Source organism: Ochotona curzoniae, unplaced genomic scaffold (genome assembly GCF_017591425.1).
Source record: "Ochotona curzoniae isolate NIBS_2020 unplaced genomic scaffold, NIBS_Ocur_1.0 contig_1302, whole genome shotgun sequence".
Taxonomy (NCBI): Eukaryota; Metazoa; Chordata; class Mammalia; order Lagomorpha; family Ochotonidae; genus Ochotona; species Ochotona curzoniae.
Window position 1 is genome coordinate 16,848,113 of NW_024465035.1, and position 21,279 is coordinate 16,869,391.

At 41.2% G+C, this 21,279-nt stretch overlaps 1 protein-coding gene across 15 annotated transcripts in view; it reads right to left on the reverse strand.

The window, feature by feature from the left end:
- Positions 1-1,155: 1,155 nt before the first annotated feature.
- ARPP21 (cAMP regulated phosphoprotein 21) overlaps positions 1,156-21,279 on the reverse strand; it is a 102,962-nt gene continuing 82,838 nt past the window's right edge. For all 15 annotated transcript variants that reach the window (XM_040964456.1, XM_040964419.1, XM_040964482.1 and 12 more), the window contains 2 exons: positions 2,716-2,864; positions 1,156-1,938 (listed from right to left, as the gene is read on the reverse strand). In XM_040964456.1, the coding sequence (XP_040820390.1) occupies positions 1,681-1,938; positions 2,716-2,864 (407 nt within the window). In that variant the 3' untranslated portion in view covers positions 1,156-1,680. The remainder of the gene's footprint in view (positions 1,939-2,715; positions 2,865-21,279) is intronic.

Genomic DNA, 21,279 nt, shown 5'->3' on the forward strand with positions numbered 1-21,279 from the left:
GCAGTTGAGAACGGCCCGAAGCCTTGGGACCCTGCATCCACGTGGGAGACTCAGGAGAAGCTCCTGACTCCTGGCTTTGGAGCTGTTCAGCTCTGGTCATTATGGCTGCTTGGGGAGTGAACTAGTAGTTGGAAGATGTTTCTCTCTGTGTATCTGCCTTTCCAATAAAAAAAATCTTTTTTTTTTCTTTTTTAATAAAAAAGAATAAATGTAAAAAACTAAGAATTGGTAATGTGTTAATTATAATTTTTAGCAAGTTGCTTAGCTCTACTCATATCTGATTAGCATGAAAATAGCAAATGTTAAAAAAACCATGGAAATAATTCAGATGTATATTCTACATCTTTCCTGTGGTTAAAGGTTTTCAGGCAGGCTGTGAAAGCTTGTATTGTGTGTGACACTGCAGGTGAATTCTATGAGGTTTATTTACCAACTAGTTGTCTTCCGAAGGGCCCACAGCTAAATATTCGGAGTTCCACTCGTTTCTTTTTTTCTGATTGTCATACACCATCATAACCTCTCAAATCCGCAGGGGTGGAAACATTTTCAAAGCAGCTCTGCCAATGTTCCAGATCTCTGCCATAAAACATGAGTCTGTTTTCCTTGTTTCAAATTGCTAAGGCAACTCTCAGCAGCTTTGAGTTGCTGAGCCTCTACCACCACTCACGGCAGTTTTCCTCTGTCTAAACCAGGGTAGGCAGTCGATTCAGGCTTTTCCTTCTGAACAAAATATCTTGCTTTGGACATGCCTGATGGGACTGAAACGGAGGCAGAGCAGAATTGGCTGTACAGCTGCTGTTGCTCAAGATACTCAGGTTTATCAAATTGCTAATACCCGTATAGCGACACACCTTGCAAAGTCCCACTACAAAAACCCATGTATCCATTTAAAAACTGTGAACTTTGTGAATGAATGAAATGCACACCGTCTTATTTTCAAGCCCCCTGTGGTGTTAGGATTAGAAGCCGCAGTTGGTTAAGTGCTTCCCTAAAGCATTTCCCACTGTGACCCCCATTTGCTGACAAGTGCCTGGAATATAGTCTCTGTGCATTATACAAGGGACAGTATGGGAAGGACACTACGACGCCTAATGAATCACATACTGGAATGGAGAGCGAGCCAAACTGGTGGTAGAAACGTGACCTTCCTTCGTAAGGTCAGATAGTTTTATTTTGATTAAACACTACAATACAGTATATATCCGTTTAAAAAAAAAAAGAAAACTCTATTGTGTATATAAATTATTCCTTTCATCATCATTTTTTTTCTTTTATCTTTTCCATTACAGCTTTGGTACAATGTGATTTCAGTATATAATCTTTAAATACTTTTAGCATCACAAACCCAACACAAAGTACAAAACTAATCCAAATTAAGGGATATTAGAATCTACACAGTGGTATTCAGTGGTAGGAGAGAATCTTACCTTGATGAATTCATGTCACTAGCTAAGCTATAAAGGCATACCTAGCAGACATGACAGAAGTATGCACCATTAACCAGCTAACATTTTGTATTAGTCTTTGTTATTATTATTATTATTTTTTTTTACAGAATGCCAGCAGCAATCATTTGAGTGTTGAATGAATATTTAAGTCCTCAGCCAGTTTGCCCACCTGGTTCCTCTCCCCTTAAAGGCCATGAGTATTATGGAAAGAAATGTGGCACAGCTAGAGCTCTCAGAACTTAACCTGCCAGCCGGTGTTGCTCATACTTGCGCAGTTTGTCCTGCAGCTAGCTGACACCACAGGGACTGCACTGGAGGGGCAGTGTGGTCCAAGCAGCCTAAGGTTGTTCTGAGGGGTTGGCGGTGTGACACTACAGTACATGGGCATTCCGGTGGCTGGGAGGGACCCTTGACCTGGCTGGTTAGGTAGCATGATTGGTTGTTGGTATGACTGCTGGGGCAGTCCTTGAGAACCCTGGGTCATTGGCACCTGCAGAAAGACACAAAGAGGAACGCTGCATGAGAAGATTCTTCCGAGTTATCCAAAGGACAATGCAGTCTCCCGAAACATTCACTCATTGGAGTTCAACCTAAAGATCACCAACTCAACGTTACTGTTTTAAAAGCTGTTTCAGCTGGGAAAGTCACATCAACTTTCTGATGTCTAGGTCATTGGGTGAATGACCCTACTTCAGAGGACCAACTTGAGGACTGCAGAAATGGGGTGCAGTGTCTGACATGCTGCCTGGCACACAGGAGATGCACCCAAGGTGTCAGTTGCGAACATCCTTCTCTCCTCCCTTGAAGCACTCTATAAGCTGGTTTTCTCTGTTTTTAAAACAAAGGCTCTATTTATTAGGCCTCATGAAGGTCCTTTAAATGAGTCTGATGCGTTATTTAGAAGCATCTTACAATCTTGGTAAAAATTCTTGGATGTGTACAAAAATGAGAATTTGTCATGACGGTTTTCCACCATGAAATAAAAATTCAATAAAACCCAACTTTTTTGATTACTGATTTTTTTTCCAGAAGTGTTCGATTTTATATTGAATCAAATTGAGCAGGGCTTTCAGAAGCCAAAATAGTTTTAGAAGCATATGCTTTCCATCTCACACTTTTCTTTTACAATCTTGACTCAAAATCAGCTATCCATAGTGGCCAGGCCAAACACCTTTGGCACAACCAAGCACCCAACACAGTGACACACCTACGACTTTGGACAAGTACTACTTCATGACTCACACAATTCCAGGCAGTTGAGGTATACCTGGTAAGAAGACATTGTTGGGTAGGAGACCATCATGCTTTGCACCGGAGTTCCTTGCTGGTTGTTGATCAGGTTCTGACCCTGTGGCGGCTGCTGCACTCCCATTAACCCTTGAAATCCCTGTTGACCAGACAGAACTGGCTGGTAACCTGTAAGAAAGAGTGACCATTTCAACTGTTGGGGCCAGAAACAATACAGATGACATATCAAGGGGTAAGAGCAACTGTTCACAAGGCAACCGTTAGCCCATTCTTATGTCATAAATTTGTCAGACACATGTTTGTTTCCTAAAAAATGATTTGTTTCAACTTTTAGAGTAGAGAGGTTATGACTACAAAATAGCCTCTGACATATTGGTTGTAAGTCATCCTGGTGCCAAAAGCCTAAGTGGTGATGGTGAATTCTTCATGGTACCAGTTGACTGCTGCAAACTCTATTTGCATGTACACTTTTCTCATGGCTTGAGTTCACAACTTCATGCTGTTTTATTTTAAAAAACATTGGACAAACTCATTCCTACTTTACTACTCACCTTCTTGTACTGTTCTATTTTGCGCAGAAACCACCAAACAGCATATTAATTTTGAATGATTTCTATTTTCCCACATTATAGTGAGCAAAATGACTCATTCCTCTTCGGAGTTCAATATCAGGGGTCGTAGAATAAAGACAACAGTAAATGAAAGGTGTGCCCTGCTTTTCCTCAATTATCCTATCAGTTCCCGAGAGCGTGTTCTGTAACTCTGAGTGACCATATACATACAATAGAACATACAGAATATAGTGTCCTAAGAATTGGCTTGTTTGTGCTGTTCTTAGTGGGTCACTAGGCTGCCTTTCTTTCCCTTGTTTTTTTAAGTGGACCAGATTAATTTATGAATTTATTCAAATGAATACCACATACCACAGATGGTTCAGCATGCACCTGAAAAAGACTGTGAACCCTTTATATAAATGCTGAGGAGAAAGACACAGTAATAAAGAAATGAAACAGAACCACTTCAGACCGTGAAGTAAGATCTCTTCTGAGGTCATATTAACCATGCCAAATACTTTAATATAAAAGAAACTGCTGTCTTGACACAAATATTTGAGACAGAGGAGTTTCAAAATCCATTTTTTTTCCCAACATAAATACCAACCTAAGTGGTATAACCAAAGCTCAAATTGAAACAAGATTTAAAAAGTGCAAAACCTCCTTAATCTATGTGTCAGTTATGAATGACATAGTTATACAAAATAGTGTATTCTGATGTATGTGAGGATTTGAACTCAATGGAAGAATGACAGATTGATATTTATGCCTTTATAGAGACAACACTTTGTTGTTATCCTTTGCTATTCCCTAAGATATCTTCATTCGCTTCAGACACACTGTGGAAACACGGCTTACTGAATTAGAAGATGGGTCCAATTCCTTCATTGAGACTGAGGTAAAGCTGGGTAAGGAACACCCAATGGGAGAGTCTGGACCGCCCATAGCTGATTGAGGGGTGCAGCCAGCATATCCTCTGAAAAGCCACCCTTTTATCTTAACATATTGTCCCCTTTTACCTTCCCATTACTGTGATTGATTTTCTTAGATGTGGAGTTATGTTTACTTCTCGGAAAGACACGGCATATTGTCATGAACATGAAGGGGAAGAGGATTGTCTTTCCAGCCACATTCTGTCCAGAGGAATAAACCAAAGCTCCCCTGTATGTTCAGTAGCTGATACTCCAACACCTTCAGGTTCAAGACTAATATACCAGTTTTGAGACCTGCAAACCTTCCTAGTGTTGACAACACATACAATCAAGAAAAACTCTCAGATTGGGGATAGGAAATGAGTAAGACCATAATGTATTTTCCTTCGTTTCTTATTAGAAAGCTTCCTAAGCAGAAGTTTCTGGGAGAAATTTTTTTCAACATTGATTGCCCCCCCAAAAAAACCTGTTTTTAGTGTGCATTGGTGTTTAGTTCTTCTCTTTTAATTGTTTTAATTTTTATCTAATTCCCCACAAATTTTGTTATGGCATTATTTTAAATTAGTGTAAATTGTTACCCGCAGAAGAAAATGGCTTGGTTTCATCATAGGCAACTAATCACCGACAATCCTTCTTTACCGTTTAGTTCTACAGCAACAACAGGCTCTATGACGTTACTTTCAAATCCATGTGATCACGAATACAAAACAGTCTTGATTCTTGTTGAAGATTCAAAGCACAGGTGGGAAGTGAGAGCAAGACTTTTCCACATTCCGGCATTTACTTAGCCATACACAGGATGTCTTGTTGGCTTGGATGGGTCTTTGCAGAATGCACATGGCCACTATGTCAACCAGACGTCGAGTAGAGGGGAGAGGAGAAGGGGATAGAGGAGAGAGGGAGTAAGGTGCCCTGTTTGCCTAGGATACTGATATATGTCCACACTGAATCCTTCAATCCTGTCTGAATCCTCTTGGTCAAAAAATAAAGTGAGTTCGTTAACCATTCATTTACCACACCACTCTTTAAGGCAAAAATAGAATGGAGCAAAAATAACCGACTTGTTAAGACATTCAGGGTATATGAAGTCAACGTCAGTTGATATTCAAGGGGAGAAATGTGCTGGCCCCATTCACATCAAGGCCCAGAGCCTGGACCAGCACCATTCATCCTTGCTGTGAGCACAGACCCAAGTGCCCTGCATACCTTTCTCAATAGACTTCATTGGCCTGATGATTAGTGAATTTGAATACTCAGTTATACACAGCAATAAGCTCTGCACTGGAGTTCTTATGGTAAACACACTCAAGGCAAATCAGTGGAGTATGTACGCTACAATTTCAAGATAAAAAATTTAAGTGTAGGAAGAGCTCAATTTATATTCAGGAATCCCATTCATGTCTCAATTTACTCTCCAGGCAAGAAATTTATATGTGGAATGGTTTAATTGGAGGAGAGGAGTGCCCGTCTTTTTCAATTATTGTGGAATGATCTTGAAGAGCTGAGGCTATTTGGAAGAGTCTGAGCTCTGGTCCAGGAAGAGAGAAACAGCAGTGAGAAGGCAGTGACCGGAGAAAGAACCAGCCGTGTCTGCCTGTGACACAACACCCCGAAGGCACAATGGCAGTGTTGGTGACACCCTGCTTATCTTGTCTATTCTAATGACAAATGTGTTCCAGTTTGTCTTTTGCTAGCTGGAGAGTGATCACTTTTTCGTATCTACATAGAATTGGCAAGGTGCAATGCATCTCATAAAATTGTAATAACAACAGCATTCTGCCTCATAGGCTTGTGATGGAGATGATAAAGACAGAAGGTATTTTTTGTTTGTTTATTTGTTTTCTAGTCATGCTTGTTTCAATTTCCAAGTCACATGTGTCATTTATTTTCTGAAAGCAAAAAGTTTAAGAATGGAGGATTGGGTCCCAGCAAATAAGTAATGTCTTGGGCTACGATTAGGAGATTGTATGAACCTAAAACACTGGAATCACATCAACCTGAAAATGGAATAGCATGCCGAGAGTTTTAAGATACTCTTTGCAGTTTGGGGATACTTCATCACTATTTGAAGAACACAATACAGCAATATTACAAAAAACTAGGATGTAAATTGATCAACTCTTATGTACTATGCTATGATGGTGATTTACATTATTTCAAACCTTATTTGAATACCTGCCTGCAGATTCAACATTTTGGCAATTAACAAAATGACAGAGTAATAACTTGTATTTCCTGGTGTCTGTTTGCCTTGCTGCTGCATTCAGTTATGAAAGCAGAACAAGGAGAATGGAGGAGGTAAGAGAGACGGCTTACCTTTCTCAAGGGAACCACTCCCTTTCTGCTCCACCGATCCCATCCCATCTCACCCCACCCCACCTCACCCCACCCCACCTCACCCAACCCCACCCCACCTCACCCACCTCACCTCACCCCACCTCACCCCACCCCACCTCACCTCACCTCACCTCACCCCACCTCACCCAACCCCACCCCACCTCACCCACCCCATCCCACCCCAAAGCACACCACCCCACCCCGCCCCACTCTACCCCACCCACCCCACCCCACCCCACCCATCCGCTTCACCTATAGTGCGTACTAATTAGAGTATTCTTAACATAGTAGAGTGTCTTTTCAAATTACTAGTATTCACAATCTGCTTAATATTAAATCACACATACCACATATGATATTTCTACAAGTACCTAAGGAACTGTTTGAGTTCACGTTTGCTCTTTGCTCTAGTCTAGGGTAGAAAGGCAGTGGACCCGCTACTTCCTGACCGTGGCATAGCAGATAAAAAGTGCAAATTCAGATGTGTCTGGGAGTGGCCTCTTCTTTAGCTGGTGTTTCGTAGCCTGAACATTTTTCCATTTCCCATTATCTACCTAGTTTTGCTTCTTGGCTTCTTATCAGTTCTGCATGTTCATCTCTTGCGAAGAGTTTTCATTAATTTCTGTGACCGGAGTCCCATTATTTCTTTTATTGATCATTTACTGTAAGTTGAAACGTGATTTACATGTCTCATGATTATGATGCCAGTCCAGAAGACCCTGTGCTGTTTACAAACACCTTTTATATAAGAGAAAATTGCAGTTCAACACGGTGGAATAATTCATCCAAGCTGCACAGCTCACAGGAGAGAACATTAAAATTTAAGCAGCATTGTTGAGAATTCAGTACTTTTGCTTTGGAACTGCTTAAGAATTCCTCTAAGTCTTAATCCCGTAATATCATCTCTTTCATTTATCAGGTACTTAATGACCAGTTATTACACTTGTTGTTTTCTCAATGGTTAAAATAATTATGTGCAGGGGCAAGAGATTAGTTCTACAGTTTGCAAGAAACGAAGCAAGCAAGCAAGCAAAAAAGAATAATAAAACCCAAAAGTAAAACCCAAAAGTAAATCATGGTTTTCCTTTGCAATCTAACACACACCACAATGCCCCTTTTAAACATTTCTTACTAAGAGAGTATGAAGACCAAAGGAGAGAGAGAAAGGAAATAAACAAAAATAAAAGGAAATAAACAAAAATGAATTAAAGAGAAATGACTGCACTCTGCAATGGGTCGGCTGCTATTCTTGGGCTTTCTAATTCAATAAAAACAACGGGTTTATTCCTGAACTGTACTTTATTATCACTGCAACACCTGCAAAACATGGAACCCTTGCTAAGGTCTTCTGTCGATAGCACTTGGTGTTTCAGATGGCTTTGGTTAGGGAGCACAGACTCGCAGCTGAAACTTGAAACAAGCATAAAACAAATTGTACTTAACTTTCTGTTGAATCTCCACTATGAATTCTTCCATTTTCAATCAATGCCTACTTTCATCTTACGTTTTAGCGGTCTCTGCACCCACACTGGATTTCTCCTCCCAGCACACACCCCATTTTTATGCAAGGACTTTCATTCCTTAGGAATGTAATGCAGAATGACCTGCAAGGAGCCTGCATGACAGTGAAGTGATATGCGACACGCATCTGAGTTAGGACTGGTCCAACCTAATGAATTTGAGGAAAGCTGTGACAGTCCCTAAGTGAGATTGGGTTTCCAGATGCAGTAGTTTTTTCTCCACACTTGACTTGTGCTCATTAGCTTTCATAGTGCACACAGCATAATTCTGAAAAGCCTCTTTACTATCCCCTGAGAACATCCCTGCATGGGTCATTTTCTAATGGCTGTACACATCAGATGAACCACCCTATTCCTGCAAGCTCGGGGGCCTCTTCGCTACAATTATACTATCCGGATCCATGTTATCACAAATGCAAAGCTAGTTTTCTTTTTTCTCTTTCTTTTTCTTTTTTTAAAAATAAGGGCAAACATGAGAGACATTCTTAAATGACTAGAAGAAGGGGTCATGCATGGAATTTCAACGAATGCCTCTAAGGGAAGCCAGCATTGAATTTCATTTTAAATGGAAGAGGCTGTCATGTTATTGAAGTGATTTTCTGAACTTTGCTGGCCCAAGTGCTGTGCTGGCAGAACTTCAACAACCCAGAGGGAAAAAGACTGCCTGAGATACTCACAAACATTTCACTTTCTTAATGAGGTTGTGCGGCTCAAAAGAAAATGTGGCATTCCTACACCTCTTCGGTGTGTTAATTATGGACATACTTAAAACCAGGCTGGATGGCAGCAAACTGCTGTGGAGGCAGCGTTAGGGGCTTTGTCCTATGACCAAGTTTGGGGAAATGTCAAGAGATAGATGTTTCTAAAAACTGCCCTATGTTAACCCTCCATGGTGGATGTTTCTACTGATAAACTATTATTGACCAGCAGATAATCACGAGGCCAAGCATCAGGGATCAACATACTTGTGGTCAAATTAGTGACACTTGCATGTGGCCTCGGCCAACTACCTTGATATAAGACTACTCTTACAGATTCAACCTACGCAAACCCACCTATCACTATTACTTTAAAGGCAAGTGATGAATCAAATGTCAAAATAAGGTACCCCCTTTACATAATAACCATCTATATCATTACCCTCCCCAGATGGCTCAAGATAACTATTTTGCTCAGTTTCAGACTGAAAAGATTTTTGCCCAAACACTATTCTAGTAGTAGATTGAACAATAATATTGGTCTACTGCTGTGTCTACTGGGAGGCAACACTAATTATGACGCACAGAGAATGGAGATGTGAATTAAGGCAGGGATGACATGAACGCAGATAAGGGGCGCACAGAGATACTTGGGGTATGAACTATCAGACACAGGCTCTGTGAATTCCAGTGGTATCACATGCTTGATGAATGTGAGATCATGGATTAACTGACTTGTTATAGTCATAGATGTAAGTTGTCTATCTATCTAGGGGAGATGAATAAGCCATGATTTGTAATGTTTGTCTGTTTCCCTTGTGTAATTCTCATTGTAATTGATTTTGAGCTACTGAGAACTTATACATCAGATCTTTTTAAGCATATGTCCCTTACGAGCTGGCATGAAATAGTTATGCACACCACTGATCAGCATGACCAGTGACACTTCCATGTCCGACAGTCAGCTTTCAGCTTTTCAGCTTGTGTAAATCTCTGTTCCTTTGATTGCTCCTCTCACAAAGCCCATCTGCAATTTGCTTTTTTTTTTTTCCCCTCTGCATTTGGTGGAGGAACGACCAGAAAAGACATTCATAGTGCTGAGAAAACAGATGGGAAAAGATATCCTGGCATGGCATGGCGTGGGAATAGGAACATGTCTCAAGGTCTAGGATCACTGAGAGTGGAACATTTGCTTCAGGTGTGGAAAGGGAAAGTTGGAAGCATTCCATGGAAGATTTCCTGGAGATGTGTTTGAATCTCTTGTTAGAAGGCGGTGGCATATTTGCTAACAGGGTGCAGAAGAATTGACATAATGGAACTAAAAACATAGATTCAGCATATACAAATCCAAGACATGAAAAACATGGTTTCAGATGGAGATATCCGGGCATGACAGGCAGGTCAGAAATAGGCAGAAGCAACACAAGTGCCTAGAGATGGATTTAGAAGTCTATAAAAATGGATATTTATTGCATAACACTGTTCAATTTTGTTGAGCTGAGAAAATGAAACTTGAATAGGGAAATGAAGAGTAGGTAAGAAAACCCAGAATTTAGTATTAAAAAGGAATTGGAGAGGAGTGTGTCCAAAAAGATAAACTGGCTATGATTTTAGTGGCAAAAATCCTGAGAAACAGACAAAAGTAGACTCTAGGTTCCAAAAAAAAAAAAGTCATTGATCTTGAGAAAAGCAAAGTCAGTAATGGGTAAATCACTCGGGCAGAAAGGAAAATGAAGGAAAAGGATGCTGTGAGAAGTCTGGCAGTGAGGCAAAAGTGGCAGTCAGACCTGGGCAGTCAGTCAGAAGGGTACTTAGGAAGATGAGGTTCTGTTGTCTTCTTTTTGCTGCTATTTTAACACAGGATATATGTAAGGACTTCAAATACGTTGGTGATAGCAAGCCAATCTCTTGATGCACACCACATTCAACAACAACGGGTGCAAACAACCAACAAGGTTGGGAGTCTATATATTTTTTTCCCCCAGATTATCCATGCTACCTCCCCACCATCTCATCTCCTTCAGCAGCAAAGTTGTCTGGGCTGTTTTCTCCCTGTTAACTTGATGGAATAAGTAAGACATCTCTTGAGAGCTTATCTGGAGACATCACCAAATGTCATAAGACAATTCTGGACCAACACCATAAGCTAGCCAAGATGACGTCAGACAAGAATTTGAAAGAGACTACTCATGCAGTTTTATGAAGATTTGATTTACATAGAATCGCAAACATCCAAGAAGACCTTGATTGAAGATAAATGAGATGTCTTCAATCCTACAAACTCTATGCAAAAATCGATTGTCACTGTGACATCCTCTGAATTATTTACTGATGCACACAATCAAGTGGAACTCCCAGAATAGAGCAGATAGAAGAGTAAGACATTTTCCATTATATCATGGACACATGCTTTTTGAGCATTACCTTGCACACAAAAATACTAGGCACTAATATTCTCAAATCTAAATTCTTCTGATGTTTCCTTAGGGTCCAGATAACTATGATGAGTCTGTTTTGAATTTCAAGAGATCCGAAAATTTCAAAGGTCAAGTGGTTCAGGTTTGATTACAACTCAAGTTTCTCCATTATAAAATGTGTGAGTCATTTTTCTGTGTTCTACCTCTAACCAATATTTTCCACTGAGAGTTTGGGGGTCTGTGTTTCAAAATCTCTCATCACAGAGTTTGTGAAACTTTGTATCTGGTTCCTTGTTATTATGTGCTTCATCAATATCCATGAGGACTCCAAAGCAAAGCCTCTGAACACCCAAAAAACCCCCACAAATCCAAGCAACAGAGAAGGAATCATTTTTTTGTTCATCTGCATAGTCCACAAACATGCAATCATCCTTGGTAATAGCAAGAAGAAATGCCTTTTATCTCACCATGTACGAAGCTTGTACTGAAAAGTAGTGCTGATTGCATGCGGTTGAGGCAACGGTTGTAGATCTGCAGGCTTGGCTACACAAAATAAGCATATTCTCAGCTGGCTATGGTCAACGCTCAGAGACAACCTGTGCAGAAGAACCCTTCAATTACCCACTCCAGGCAGTCTGTCTCCACCAGGACAGGGCAGTGTCTTTATGTCTTTTAATCAATTGTGCTAGAGCAAGGAGAAAAACGATCCCAATCGCTGCTTATTAACTTTGCCTTCAACCCAAGACACTCAGATGTAATACTTGCATCCCATCATGGTTAAGAATATCAATGAGCACTCACACAATGTGAGTATTTTTAGGTGAACACAAGCCTTGTGGCCTGGGGTTCCTTTTGAGGGTGCAGAAGAATTCTCCAAACCCAAGCTCTCTGGACCTTCAGACTAATGGAATACTTGGGGTAGTGGCATTGCTATTATCGCCACTGTAGTGAGATAATTGCTAAGTTCTGGATCCAAGAGTACATGACACAAGCCCACAGTCATTGCACGGCTGGACACCAGGTTTTCTCAGAATTTCCTATAGCATCCTGCCACACAGCATAATTTACTTGCTGACACTTAGGGGTTCTGGATTCTCACTGCCACTGCTCAGTCCAAGCTCGCCATTTTATCCCCACCTCTGGTGGCTGAACTTCTCCACCCAGGCTAGGATGCTCTTTTTTCCTAAGCTGCTATTTTGGCAAAATCAAAGGCTGTCAATGTATGCCTGCTTGAAAATGACTCAGAGGACCTGTCGAAAGGCAACTGGGCTCCAAACCCCATGATTCTGATCCAACAGGTTGAGGTGACAGTTTGGAAATCTGCATCTCTGACACGTTCCATGGGATGCTGACACTACTGGCAGAAGGACCACACTTTAAAAATCTTTGCTAGGATTTTACTGTCAATCAACTCTTGCCTTAGACGTATATTGTTTATCCATACTCGTTCCCCTTTCCCTCAATAAGTGAAACAGGATCTGGCCAATCACACACTGTTGGGAGCAGCTCTCCTCCCTTGAGTTCAGTGTTCTTCTCCATACAGTACGAACAGTTTCAGGATGGGCTGGTAGCCCTCTTCTTCAGTACCTGGTATTGACTGATACATGACTGCCCTTCTCTCACCCTTTGTTCTCCATACCTTGCATGACATTGAATTCTATTTTGGTACTTATTTAGGCCATACTCCCCAAGCAGCTGATGATTCTCTGGAAAAGGAATCTTTGCCTGCCCCTGTGTTATTTATTTAGCATCTTAAGAGCACCCACTGATGCTGCTGGAAAACTTCCCCATCTCTCTACAAAAGCACATGACAGAAAACAAGAAGACACACACTTGAAAGCAAACCATGCGGACTGGAGAAGTCAAAGTCCTACTCACGGAGGAGGAGTGGCAGGTATGTCATTGGAAAGACATGGACAGAAATGGAGACAGAGAGAGAGGGAGGAAATGATGACTATCCACTGGCCCACTCGCAGATGCTCACACTGAGGCAGGGCTTGCATCACACCAAAGCTGAAACCTGAGAAACCAATGCAGGTCTCCCCCAAGAGTTGTAGGGACTCAATCCCACGAGTGATCACCCGCTACCTCCTGGGTTATGCGCTAACAGAGCTCTAGAATCAGCAACAGAGTTGGCCTTGAGTCCAGGCACTCTGTATCCCAGGAAGCAGTCATCTCATTATCAAATGTCTGAGCCTCCTCACTCCGCATCCCTTTCATTAGCAAATCCCACTTGGAAACCACAGGGCAAAGACACGGTGCAGTCTACTGTGGTGTTGGTGGCTATGTGGTAAGAGGAGAGACCAGCAGAGGATATTCTTCATATCCCTTTCCTTCAAAGATTACAGTACAATGCGATCCGTCGTTAGGGAGAATTTTCCAATAGACTGGTCCAAGCTGCTGAAATGCAGATTTAGAAAAATAATGTTGCATAATGATGCTACTTTTGTACTGTCTAGGATTTCTGGACCCCTTTTTCCACATTAGAAATTAGAATTTATAACACCTGATAATACATCAGACTGTGCACTTAGCAAGACTGCTTCCACAATTAAGCAAATGTTAACTCTCAAATTTTTATGTCACTAGACATTAGGAGAGAATATTTGACTCACTGCCCTCATGCCTGCCTTTCCATTTGGAGGACATGGCAACATTTGTGAGGAACTGATGATAACTTAGATAGGCGTATTAAGCCATGTCACTGTTTAGATGTCCCGAGAGGCAAGGCAAGGGGTGGGGGGAGTTAAATTATGGTTGAACTCAAGCAGTACCACTCCTTTAGCTGAATTTGACATTTTCCATTCCTGCCCGCAGAAACAGATGGCAGAGATCAAATGGATAACAGTGGGTGAGGATTATTCCAGGAGAAATGAAAAAGAAAGGAGTGGGAGATTTAGAGTATTTCTCCAATGATGCTAACTGTTCCTTGCATTCTCACAAGCATTATGTAGTTTAGAAAATCCTCCTAGTTAATCTCAGATTGAGTACATTTAGCCATTAAATACTTAAAGAAACTACCAGCAAGGTGAATATAGCAAGAGGGAATATTTAATATTATTTTTTTCAGTAAGCTTTCTGATGTTGAGTCTGAAAAACACCCAGCCTCCTCTTGGAAAGATCACAGGCTCTGAGATCAGACACACAAGCAGTTGACTGCCAGCTCGCCTCATACCAGCTCTACGACTGGGCAAATTCGTCCTCCCTACATGCCTCTTGCCTATTCATTGGGAACCAATAATTCCCAACTCCCCAGTGCTTCTGTGAAGGTCAAGTAGACATTGAGTAAATATGACTTGCTTGGCACATGGCATTTACTACATGGCAGCTGGCACTGGTTGCCACCAACTGGCACTCTGTATAGAATAATGTTTTTATATTTCCAGGAATGACATCTCAGACAAACAGTAAAATCAGTTAGCAAGGTGAAGTTCACCTGCCACAAACAAAAACAGTTTGGAAATGATTCTTTTAACTTTCCATGTTCAGGTTTAAACACGCACTTTCAGAAGACCCAAGATACTGTTGTTCACTGTAATCCATGCCGTAGGAACCATGAATCCCACAATGAATACACTTTTATGTCCTTGTCTTCTACAGTAACAGCCATCTCTGGTAACAAAAGCAGCAGAAGCAGCTCTGGACATGAGGATAAGTAGAAATACTCGGCACAGTAGGGATTGGAATAAGCGAGCTGGTCCTAACCAGGGAACAGATGTCCAGGCAGGCATCATTTGGAAAGGGCCAGACTCCAAGTCCGTGGGGGTAGCACTGCTCTCTGGGCTGTCACTTTCAAACTGCCAGGCTGCAGGTCTCCTCTTTGACTAGTGGCTCTCCCTAAGGAGCATCACCAAGGACTCAAGGAAACCAAGGTCTCATTCTTGCTTCTAGAGAAGAAACAGAGTTCTCCTAAGGGTGCCTTACCCATCTCCGGCTGTTATAGTCCTACCATCTCAGAGACAAAGTGTAGTTAGTGTATTATGGATTCAAGCAGAACCTAGCAATCTTTTTTTTTTTTTTCAGGTGATATTAAATGGAGCCTGATGCGATTGCCCGCAAGAGAACATACAAAGCTGTGTGAGCCCTCCTCTGCTTGCCTTGGCCGGCTCCTCTCCTGTAGCTTCCACCTGATGTTTAAGCCATTATACCTGAGTGACACTTCCCGGCACACCTGAGCCTCACAGAGCGACAGACTCTTCTATTTCACAAATATCCTTAACTTAGCCATTTCTTCATAATTTGTGCTAGATAATTAAGTGAAATTTTAATAGAAGTGTAATATTTTCTATTAATATATTACAGATGAAGTTTTAGTATTCTCTAAACTGTGACACAGAGTCATAGTACCTAAAATCAGAACACATAAAGGCGCAATTTTACTTTGTACATTTAACAAGGGACAGATGATGTCATAGGGTCATTCACACTCTGTTTAACTCCGAAACAAACAAACAAAAACACAATTTGTCAACGGCTATCATTTGGAATGCTGGATAGGGAATGAAATTCATAATAAAGTGGCCATTACATTGAGGTCACGTTAAATAGTTAAAATAGAACCAAGTTTTTAACTTATGTTTGCAAATGTTACGTTTCATGAACTCGACAAGTCAAATGTGTGGTTTGACGATCTGTTGCTTCCAACTTAGGAGCTAAGACAAAGAGACCCATTTTACTGACTTCTAGTGCTAAGTCACAAAGTGCCCAGTGTCCTCTCGATGGGCTCTTTTCCTCCCAAAGGGCCAAATTAGATAGAAACATCATTGATCCCCCCTGTAAACTTTGGAGGGTATTTATTTCTTTAATCATCAGCCCTTACTTGTAACATTTTTTTTTTAAATAGAAAATGGAAAACAAGATCTACCTTCATCACTTCTAATTTTTTTTAAAGACTCATTTCTTAGTTTTTTTTTATTGCAAAGTCAGATATACAGAGAGGAGGAGGGACAGAGAGGAAGATCTTCCGTCTGATGGTTCACTCCTCAAGTGACCGCAACAGCTGGTGCTGTGCCAATCTGAAGCCAGGAGCCAGGAGCTCTTCCGGGTCTCCCACATGGGTGCAGGAACACGAGGCTTTGCGCCAATCCCGATTGCTTTCCCAGGCCACAAGCAGGAGCTGGATGGGAAATGGGGCTGCTGGGATTAGAACTAGCACCCGTATGGGATCCCAGCACATTCAAGGAAAGGACTTTAGCTGCTAGGCCACCGAGCCGGGCCTGTTGGCTAATTTTTTAGAAGCAGGACAGGCATAGGTTTTACTAGCAATACCATTGATGCCTAATATTGCTGACGCTCTAGTGTAATAAGTATTAGTCCCCATTTTCATGCTCTTGTGCATATGCAATATATACACACATACATAATTATATACATGTGTGTTCTAAGATGTGTCTCCACATATATATATGGTGTGTGGATATATATATATATATATCTTTTGTAAATCAAATAACAATTTTATTGGCATACCTTTCCAGAAAGGTTATTCATTCTGTTGCCTCATAAATTGCCTTACAGCATTTTTCCTTTTTCTTCCTATTTGTAACGCTTCTCTGTCTATATACGTTCAGTAACAGAATTAAAGCTATTTAATACAGTTTGGTTGCTAATTAGACTCAAACGAGTGCCAACCGTAGTACGGAGTGTTGGAAAGCCAACCGACCTAATTTCCTCAGCCAGCCTCTTCAAAAGCCTCAAAAGCACAGCTTCTCCTCCCCAAATGGCTAAATAAAACACTTTGGGTGGAGAAGTGTGCTTCTATTAATTTGATGGGCTAGTCTTCTTGTTAATTGACATTCTGGCTGTAATAGCTGGAGAGCTCAGCAATCCTTTATGTTCATCTTTTGCACATGGGTGCTTGCTTTTCCTACGGATCCTTGCAAGGCAGAGAATGGGACAGTCATATGTTGGCTATGACTGAGAAATATTACTGATCAATGGTACTGACATTTAATCTTTATGTAGGAATACGGATCCTAGTGAACATTTGATGAAAGCCTTGAGCCCATATACTAGTCAATTGTACGGAGGCACATGTTACAAAAATATCTTGGATTACATTTTTCTGGTTTTGAGAGCCCCAGAAACCCAGTAACTAAATTCGGATTTCCAAAGGTCTGACCTAGCCAGAGATCAGCCTTTTTCACACTGTTTTGGTCAAATGTAGCATGAAGCCTGCTGCCCCTGGCTCTCCTTCAGGCAGATTCCAAGTTCTGAAAGGCGTGGGGCTTGAAGTAGCCTCCAGGAGGTGGTGGGGAGCATCTGTGCATTGAGGAAGAGCTGGTCCATGTCACTGGAGAAAGTGCATGCATCTGCCACTGGTCTGAGAAAGAAACAAAACAGCAGCCGCCAGATGTTTCTTAGAAGAAGCCTGAAGAATTACATGGAAAAAGGGAATTCTGCTTGAACATCCCCAAATACAACGCATTTCCTTTGCTTTATTTTTATTTATTTTTTTTTTTTTAGTAAATTTCTTTTAGCAAGATTTTTTGGAAAAAAAAAAGGTCATTTTTCACATAGGAAATCATTTCAAGTCAGTTGTTAAATCGGTAACCTGTGGCTGGCACTGTGGTATAGCAAGTTAAGCTGCTGCCTGCAACACTGCTATCCCACGTTGGAACATCATCCAGGACTCATCTTCTCTGTGTTTAATCCAGCTTCCTGGTAGTTCATCAGGAAAAGCAGCAGAAAAGGGCCTCAGTGCTAGGGCTCCTGCTATCTGTGGGGGAGACCTGGATGAAACTTCTGATTCCTGTCTTTGGCTTCTGACCCAGTAGAGGGAAGACCCCTCTCCCACCATCTTCCAATCTCTCTCTCTCTCTGAATCTCTGTATTACTCTGCCTTTCAGATAAAGAAATAAATCTACAAGAAACAAAAGTAGGAATATTCTGGGGGCCCACTGCAATGGCTTGATCCGCTAACCTTCCCCTTCAAGCGTCTGAATCCCATATGGGCACTGGTTCATGGCCCAGATGCTCCACTTCCTATCTAGCTCCCTGCCTGTGGCCTGGGAGAGCAGTAGAGAAAGGCCTAAAACCCTGAGACCCTGCACCCATATGGAATACCTGGAAGAGTCTCCTGGCTCCTGGCTTCAGATTGGTGCAGCTCTGGCTATTGTAGCCACTTGGGGAGTGAACCAGCAGATGGAAGATCTTTCTATCTCTGTCTCCCTCTCCTTGTAGATTTGCCTTTTCAATTAAAAAACTAATAATTAAAGAATATTCTGGGGAAACTTTCTTCATCTTAATGTAGCTGACTTTAAGGGAAATCTCTAACTTCATTGGAAGTTCTTCTATCACCATCACCAGGATTTCTGGTCCAGGTAGAACCCAGACACGTGATAGGAGCATCAGCTAAGTTGTTACTGCCTCAGTATCATCAAAGAATAAAATCTCAAGTGCTCATACGTTTAAAAGATGTAGCCAAAGCTGTGGCAAATAATTGGTTTCATTAGTAGCTAACTGAAAACACGTCTAGCTGTTTTCTTTTGAGACCACAATTTTAATTAAGGAAAGTTTGTGTTTCAGCAGCTGAGGGCCCTTGGAAAGCTTACATGATGAAATTTCATGAACAATGGCTCCTAGGCGGCCTGGCATTATTAACAAGATCATGATGAAGGACATAGCTGAGCAGCTTAAAAATAAATGGTTACAGCTGCTTTATGGAGATCTGTGAGAGCTGCCCTTTGGCACCTGCTGTCCATCACCATTCAGCTAACGATATCTCCATAGATACGCACACCCTCCAAGAAACTGGTTCAAACCCTTTTGGGGGAGGAAACAATTGAACTGATTGTTGCATTATATAGGCAAACATTGTTGAGTCATGAGAGAATATGTATTATGGTAAAGACAGTTTTCAAGACAGGCTTTTGGTATAAGTATACTTCAAAGAGTTCGTGGGAATCAGAATTAAAAGACAGGTTTAGTTCTGATGCAAAAGGTTCTGAAACCCAAGCACACACGAGGTCTTCAAAACGTCGCTGGGCAATGTTGAGTCTGAAAAACTACATTTGTTGTTCAAAAAGATTGACATAAAAATACAGGTGTCTTTTCATTTCATTTGCCATGAACTTTTGGAAGCACTCTTACGTATTTTACAGTAGTTACACTCATTTATGCGCATTGATTTCCATTCTTCTTGAGACGGGGAAAGTGCTAGAACTAGTGACGTCAACCTCGTAGGGTTACGGCGAGGATTAAGTGAAATAAATGCCTGGGTCAGCTCTGACACATAGAAGGATCCCAGTTGTTTAGGTCCATACTTTTTTTCTTTTCTTTCTTTTTTTTTTTTGGTTTTGTTTTGTTTAAATGCTTAGCAGTTTGAAATCCACTTCCTCCAGGCTTTGCTGAAAAGATGTGATATTCTAAGACTGTTTTATTCTTTGGATGGCATCTTTACTCGATTTCAAGGGATAGGTTTAAGCCCTATGAATAAAAAGAAACTCAACACTCATACTGCAGATAAGGCCAAGTTATATATTTTTTTAAAAAAAAAGCATAAAAATCCTTTTTATCTCGCTTTAATAAAAAATAAAGTAACTATGAGCAGCTCACTCACTATAGGCAGAAATAATTGCAAACTAATAACGCCATGACAGCAAAGGCAGCTGATCCAGGCTCTGGCAGGCACCCTGCTCGCCACGCGAGCTGACATCCATGTATCAACTCACGCAAAGCCCAAAGCTCTTTAATTTATCCGCAACTCAGAAATCCACACCAATGACTGCTCCAAATAAAGTGCAATAAAAGAGAGGAAGATTAGATCTTGTAGAGGAAGTTCGCCGGGGCAGAAAGTGTAGGCTGTCTTTGAAAAGGGCAAAATGAAAACACACTGGAGACCATGAGATGGGGGTGGCCATCCAGCAGGCTGTTCACACCCATGTGACTACAGAAAACCTGCCTGGCTGCTAAGACTGGCTTCGCTGGCGCATCAGCCAACGGGAGACATTGGCTGTCAGCCTTTATTGGCCATGGCTGCCTGCTAGCAATGTGACAGTAAGGCTCGGGGTGTGGGTTAATATGGGTCTGCGGAGAACAGTATAAAATTCTAATGGAACTGTTTCATTGGGGGAATTGAAGAAATCTTAACCACTGGGAGATGCTCTCTATTGAAACAACCTTGGTTTTTGTGCCACTTCCGAGAATGACTGATGCTGCTACTGGGTTTTTCTCCAGATGCTAAAAAGGCTTCAAAAATAAACCTGTTGATTGAATCCAAGTCAGCAATTCTCACTGAGTACAATAAGCAGCTGTGACCAAGATAAGACCATGAGAGACTTGAAGTAGCAGCTGCATTTGCTAATTGCAAAGATGGTACTGAACTGAAATAAGTCTGTTATTTAGTCATTAAAAAATAACTGGATTTTCTCCATGTCTGTTAAGTTCAATCTACATAAACAGGATTTAGGAGGATACAGTAACAACAAACAAATTAAAAAAAAACAAACAAAAAACCAACAAAAATCTGACTCGAGCATAACATAGTCCAAAGACTTCTGTTTTACTATATATGCCAATGCAATCATTTTAAGTTATTTTCCTCTTAATTGCAATTTCCTGATGACATTTCTTATATAATATTTTTTGCCTTACTATATTTTACTTACCCTTGCAAGGAAATGCTTTGCAATTGTAATGCCCTTGCAAAATTCTCCTTACAATGCAGTGTCTGCATATAGCAGATGTCTAATAATGTTCTGTGTTACTGATGAATGAATACTGATCATCAAAACAGCATTATCTCCAGATGTCACGTAACATCTCACACAGAGCTCTCACTGCTTAACAGTAGTATCTAGAGGCAGCAAGTTGAAGTGGGAATGGACCAGATGAGTATGTCTGCACCAGGAGAACTGATGGAAAAGGAGATTGAAAAGCAAGTGTCAGTCTCCAAATGGGGAAAGAGGAGAAGGAGGAAGGAGTCCCTCTACCTACAAAACCGTATCATGAAAATGACAATTACGACTCTCGGCTCTTCTGTCGGACCGTCTTGACTGGCCAAGTGCATTCCAGGTTCTACAAAGCAAGGCAGAAGGTAGAAGGACATTTTCTTCCACTGCAGTCCTGGGCACCACCCTGATCACTTCTGTGGCACTGGAAAAAGCAGGGAGCTCACTGGCCTTC